Here is a 6,795-nt window from a genome sequence, read left to right as displayed (position 1 = left end):
GCCCTGCAGACACTGGAAATATTCCTGCTTATAATAATCATAGTAATCTCCCTGGTGCTCCATGTCCTCTCAAAGGCTTTAAATACATGTTCGCAGCTGCTGACCACTGAGCACATGATCTTCCTAAGACTGGACTATCAAAAAAGGAACAAAGAGCATTAACGACTCAAAAATTGTGAATCTGAAATTGTGACCTGTGAATATCACAGAGACTGAGCAAAAACCATCAGGACCTGTGAATATGACATGAAGGATCCACAAAAACTGCAAGAACTTCAGAGTGGTGGCTGGGAGTGGTGTTTAAATTTTAGTTACATCTCCCAGTTAAGCTGAGAGTCTGAGAAAAAGGGGGGACTGTTAAAAAGAAACAACAGGCCCCAAATGGAGTCATTTGTGCTAAGCCCCACACCAGCCAACCAAGACTCAACACCCAACCTAATTGCAGTTTCAACCTTCCCCAGGAGAGTAATTTTTAACCAGTCAATTTGGAATTTCCTGGTCAGTCCTAGGAGGAAATATGCTGATAGACCCCTTCCATTCCCCTTAGGGGGGGCAACCTTGCCTAAAATAATGCATTCTTTGCTAATAATTTCCTTTTTTCTGCTCCCTTCCTACCTTTAAAAACCTTTTCTTTCTGCAGATATAATGGAGTTTCTTTCTATTGCTGGATGTGATGCTGCCTGATTCATGAATCACTTAACAAAGCCAATTAGATCCTCAAGTTTACTTTGTTGAATTTTTGTTATTAGCACCTCATTCCAAACACCACACAAACACAAACTGAGGAATATTCTACACAATAACTGACGGATACCCTTCAAACGTTTTAGGGCAAGGCAAGAGTGAAGACTGTTATAGGCTGGAGGAGGCTGGGAGAAATAACAGCTCAATGCAACATGGGATCATGGAACAGAAAAAGGATGTTAGTCAAAAAAATGGTGACACTTGAATGAGGTCTTCAGTTTAGTCAATAGCATTGTACCAGTGTTAATTTCCTGGTTTTGATCATGGTACCACAGGGAACCTGGCTGAGGAGGTACAGAAGCTCTCTCTGTATACTCTTGCAATTTTTCCATATGTCTGAAATTTCTTGAAAATACAAAGCCAGGAAGAAGTCGATGTTAGGCTTGTTGAAATAAGTAATAAAGAGGTGGGATAAGGCAGGTAGCATTGTGGCTGGAGCCTGGAGCCAGCCTGCCTTGGTGCCAAAGCCTGCTCTGCTACTGTCCAGCTGTGTGACATTGGGCAGTTTACCTAATGTCTCTGTGCCTCCAGTTCTTCTTTTCTAAAATGAGGAAAATAACAGCACTTATCTGATCAGGTTGTTATGAGGTTTAAATCTATTAATATATGTGAAGCATTTAGAACAGTGCTTGGCACAGACTTACCACTCTTATGATGACCAGAACTGTAAACAGGGATGGACCCCCCGAAGGGCAGGTTAGTGTGTCGGACATCAATCTAGAGCGGTCCTGGGAGGTGATGTGGGAGAGGCAGATAGTGGGGATGACAAGGGAGCTGAGCCGTATTGGGGAAGAAGTACCTCACGTCCTGGGACAGAAGAGGAAAGGAAATGAGAGGAAATATTCTTGAGGAAACAACGAAGCTAAACTTCCCAGAACTGAAAAAAAGATGAAGGGCTTCAGCCCACAAAGAGGCAAGATGAGAAATAACCCACACTTAGATATGCTGCAGTGAAATTTAAGAGTATCAGAGAAAAGTTTCCAAAAAGAGAAAGTTCCACAGAGAAAGAACAGACCACCTACCTGGGAACAAGAATCATACTGATACCAGATTTCTGAGCAAACCATATAAGAAGATACAGGGTGATATTTTAAAGAACTGAATTTAATCTAGAATTTAATATCCAGCCAAATTATTATTCAAATGTAAGAATATAATAAAGATATTTCCAGAAAGCCTCAGAATGTGCCTCCCTGATCACCTACACTGATAACATTTTTGGAGCAGGAACTGAAAATAGGAAAAACACATCCAGGAAAATCCATGAGTCGTAAAGGAAGTGAGGGGGCCAAACGCCTTTGTGAAGCCTTTTCCTATTTTAGGAACAAACCATCACCAATGAAAAGGCAGGAACAAAGGGCAAAAGTGCAGGATGTGGGCTTCCCTGGTGGCACAGTGGTTAAGAATCCTCCTGCCAATGCAGGGGACACAGGTTCGAGCCCTAGTCTGGGAAGATCCCACATGCCGCGGAGCAACTAAGCCCGTGTGCCACAACTACTGAGCCTGCACTCTAGAGTCTGTGAGCCACAACTACTGAGCCCACATGCCACAACTACTGAAGCCTGCACGCCCAGAGCCCGTGCTCTGCATCAAGAGAAGCCACCGCAATGGTAGCCCCCGCTCGCTGCAACTAGAGAAAGCCCGTGCGCAGCAACGAAGACCCAACGCAGCCCCCCCAACAAAATAAATAAATAAATAAATAAACAAATAAATTAATTTTTTTAAAAAGTGCAGGATGTGCAGCCATACAAACCCCACATAAAATTCTGGGTGATGCCAATGTGACAGGAGGGAAGATAAAGGGCCACAGGAAGGGACACCAAAGAGCAAAGGTGTCAGGGGCCTGGATGCTCAGTGCTGGGAGTGGACAGAGGCCAGCAGACACACCCAGAACATTCGTGTCCGCCACAGCCCTGGGCAAAGTAGGTACTTAGCATTTGGTGAATAAATGAATGAAGATATCTTCTTATAAAAGTTATAAGAAGAGGGCTTCCCTGGTGGCGCAGTGGTTGAGAGTCCGCCTGCCAATGTAGGGGACACGGGTTCGTGCCCTGGTCCGGTAGGATCCCACATGCCGCGGAGCGGCTGGGCCCGTGAGCCATGGCCGCTGAGCCTGAGCATCCGGAGCCTGTGCTCCTCAGTGGGAGAGGCCACAGCAGTGAGAGGCCCGTGTACTGCAAAAAAAAAAAGTTATAAGAAGAAAAAAAAAATCCACCAAATGACAATCAACAGAAATGATAAAAGAAACAAAAAAGTAGAGCAAATAGCAAATATGAAAAATATGACAGAAATAAGTCCTAACAGAAGAATTATTATGTGAATTAAAAGACAGAGATCCAAAAAGGGATACAATTTAAGAAAAGACCCAGAAATATGGAGAAATCTCAGTCTCTGAAATTGGATTTCTTTTTCTTCTTTTTTTTTTGATGTGGACCATTTTTAAAGTCTTTATTGAATTGTTACAATATTGCTTCTCTTTTATGTTTGGTTTTTTTTAATGGCCCCAAGGCATGTGGGATCTTAGCTCCTTGACCAGGGATCCAGCCCGCACCCCCTGCATTGGAAGGTGAAGTCTTAACCACTGGACCACTAGGGAAGTCCCTGAAATTGGATTTAGGTGATTCCTTGCCAGAATCATCAGGATCTTCTCTGGGATGAGACACCATCTCAGGCCTGAAATTAGCTCTGAACCCAGAACCCAAAGATAAATAGGCACCCAAAGAGACAAGAAAACTTGCTTGGGGATCAGCAGGAAAAACAGATGATGGAAACTCTGGATACTGGAATTTCCAGATAATGACCTAGCTGTGCTTGCTAAGCTCTTGGAGGTGAAAGGTAAACTTAAACATTTTAGCAGGAATGGGAAGCCATAAAAAGTGACATTGCAGATCTGAAAAGGAATTAATTAGAAATCATAGTACTGCAAGATACGGTAACAGAAATTAAGAACTCAGTGGGTGGTTTACAACATGTGGAGCACACCTGGAGAGAACATGCAGTGAGTCCTGGATCTCTCAAAATACTGCTCCCAGGTGAGGCCAACGCTGCTGCTCAAGGACCTCACTTGGAGAAGATGGACGAGAAGAAACCATTCAGACAGTGGAGGAAACCACAGACAGCAGGAAGAGATACTGAGGACAGTGAAAAGCTTTAATCTATGTTTAATTGGAGTTCCAGAAGGAGAGGATGTGGAAGATGGGGGAAAATCAATATCTGAAAATACAATGGATGAGAATTTTCTATAACTGTTGGAAGATATTAACCCACAGGTGTAAGCAATTCAAGAAGTCTCTACTAGAATAAATAAAAATGAATCCACAGCTCTACACATCACAGTAAATCTGTAGCAAACGAAAGGTGTAAACAAAATCATAAACAGCCTGATAAAAACCCAGATTTCCTAATAAGGAGTAACAGCTCATTGGTAGCTGACTTCATAGTAACTGCAGAAGCAGAAAACAGTGGATTTATATCTTCAGCGCTGACCTAAAATTCTTTATCGAGTGAAAACACTCTTCAAGAATGAGGTGAAATAAAGATTTTTTTTGGAAAACAAAAACTGATGGGCTTTGGCCACCAGTAAGCCCCCACTAAAGGGGGCTCTTCACGCTGCAGAAAACGACCTGGATGGACTGGGCATGAAGGAAGCGGTGAGAAGCTGCGAAACCTGCGTGTGGTCAGTGTCAGTAAGTAGTAGTTGCACCAAACAATGACAACATCTTGATTTGTCAGAAGATGAAAAATTAAAGAGCATGGCAACAGAGGCATAAGCAGGAGGGAGGTGAGGCCCTTGTGTCGTTGGGCAGTAAAAGCACCTAAGGGTCTCAGAGCGACGTCATAATTTACTAGCAACAAGTAAGATAATAGGAAAGGAGTGTTGAGTATCCACGCTCTCAGATGAAATCATAAAACAATAAACACCAGCCAAAGTAGAGATATTACTGGAATTAGTAAGAGAGTCTGGCGAAGTTGCTGGATGCAAAGTTCATATCCAAACACTGGTTGTATTTCTTTAGCTAGCAAATGGCCATCAAGCATAAGGAAAGGTGTCAAACTTCTTCGGTGGGTGGATTGCAGAAGTGGCCCCTAGTCTCCAGCCCACCCCCCTCACCCCAACAAGCGTCCTGGATGCAGGGCTGGGAGCCACTGTGGCCATTTTTGCAAACAGCCTTCCACACTTGTCTGGTTAATGAATGGAGGAAGTGACACGACCAGTTCCCAGACCGGACTCCAGAGCCCCTCACACACCTCTGCTCTCTGTGGGGACCCTGCCATGGCCCTAAGAACAAGCCCAGCCTGACATCCCGGAAGGTGAGGGCTCCCATAGGAGAGCTGGCATTGTCCCCTCAACCCACAGCTGACAGCAGAAAATAAGGAGCCTGGTCAAGACCAACCGAGGCAGTCCATGTCAGCCGAAGCTCCTAGACTCTTGGGCAAAAGCAAATGCTTAGTGGTATAGACCACTGAGGTTTTGTGGTTTGTCATTATGCAACCTTATTGTGGCAATAGTTAACTGCTACGATCTCATTGAAATCACAAAGAGACAGCATTACACAACCCCCCCGAGCGACTACCCTTGGGGTCAGGGGCACTCTCAACAGCAGCAGCATCCCTCGTAGCCACAAACGGCAAGTGACACTGCCCATGGACAGGAGAGCAGATAAGCTGTTCTACAATGGACACAGTTCTACAATGGACACAACACAGATCAGAATAAATGAACTACAGCTGCAACCTCGGCCAGGCTCATGAATGTAATGTTGAGTGAAGGACTATGGGCACCAAAGAAGACAGCATCGTTTCATTTACACGAGTTCAAAACAGGCAGCAGTAAACCATAGTGTTCAGATTCAACCTCCACTCAATCCGGTTCAGTTTAGCCCACACTTGGGGGTTAAACCTCGTATGAAAAGCAAGAATATACACAGCGTAATGACCCACAGAGTGGTGACCTTCCTGGGGCAGGCATGGCCGTTACCGGCACGGTAGCAGCAGTGCGCTACTTGTGACTTGGTAGTTCTGTAGGCATTTGCATTTTAGCAATGTGCTAGGCAGAACGTTCATGTTTAATGCATTTTGCTGTGTATTTGTGAAATTTCACAATAAGGAAAGGTTAAAAGTATATGCACCTGAGGGTTCCCTGCTCGGTGAGGCCTTCACGGGCTTGGACTGGGCTTTCTGACCGTCTCCCGCCGGTTGCAGGAAGTTGGCCGCATGAAGATCGAGCTCTTTGCAGACGTTGTGCCTAAGACGGCCGAGAATTTTAGGCAGTTCTGCACTGGAGAATTCAGAAAAGATGGGGTTCCAATAGGATACAAAGGGAGCACCTTCCACAGGGTCATAAAAGATTTCATGATTCAGGGTGGAGATTTTGTTAATGGAGATGGTACTGGAGTCGCCAGTATCTACCGGGGGCCATTTGCAGATGAAAATTTTAAGCTTAGACACTCAGCTCCAGGCTTGCTTTCCATGGCAAACAGTGGTCCCAGTACCAATGGCTGCCAGTTTTTCATCACCTGCTCTAAGTGTGATTGGCTAGATGGGAAGCACGTGGTATTTGGAAAAATCATTGATGGACTTCTGGTGATGAGAAAGATTGAGAACGTTCCCACAGGCCCCAACAATAAACCCAAGCTGCCTGTGGTGATCTCACAGTGTGGAGAGATGTAGTCCAGAGGAAGACTGAATCAGCTCTCAGGTGATGCTGATGCTGACTTGGAGTGGCAAGGCTACAGGGGAATAACAGTCTGTCCTTTAATTGAGAACCCACCATATTCCAATCAGAAAAGACCCAGGAGGAGATAATCTCTTGGTGGCATTGGTCCAGCAGGAATCTACGGCATTCAAATCAAGAGATTGCCTAATCATGCATTTAAGGCCTGTGCCTAGTCACTGGAAATAGAAGATAGGAAGGAGACGGAAGATAGGTGAAGTCACTTGATCAACTGTACCTCCCTATGAAGAACTTCCTTCCTATGAAGAACTTCCTTCCACAACTTCTTTTGTGCTTTACCTTAGGTCCTGACTCTGGTTTTAGTGAAAGTGAAGTTT

At 44.7% G+C, this 6,795-nt stretch overlaps 1 protein-coding gene across 1 annotated transcript; it reads left to right on the top strand.

The window, feature by feature from the left end:
* The first annotated feature begins 5,881 nt into the window (after positions 1-5,881).
* LOC132493471 (peptidyl-prolyl cis-trans isomerase H-like) lies at positions 5,882-6,525 on the top strand. Its single transcript, XM_060104038.1, has one exon. The coding sequence runs from the start codon at positions 5,959-5,961 to the stop codon at positions 6,412-6,414; it is 456 nt and encodes a 151-aa protein (XP_059960021.1). The 5' UTR covers positions 5,882-5,958; the 3' UTR covers positions 6,415-6,525.
* The last annotated feature ends 270 nt before the right edge of the window (positions 6,526-6,795 follow it).

Source organism: Mesoplodon densirostris, chromosome 7, assembly GCF_025265405.1.
Source record: "Mesoplodon densirostris isolate mMesDen1 chromosome 7, mMesDen1 primary haplotype, whole genome shotgun sequence".
NCBI lineage: Eukaryota > Metazoa > Chordata > Mammalia > Artiodactyla > Ziphiidae > Mesoplodon > Mesoplodon densirostris.
The sequence above is the reverse complement of the archived record's forward strand: the minus strand, read 5'-3'. Positions and strand labels throughout refer to the sequence as shown.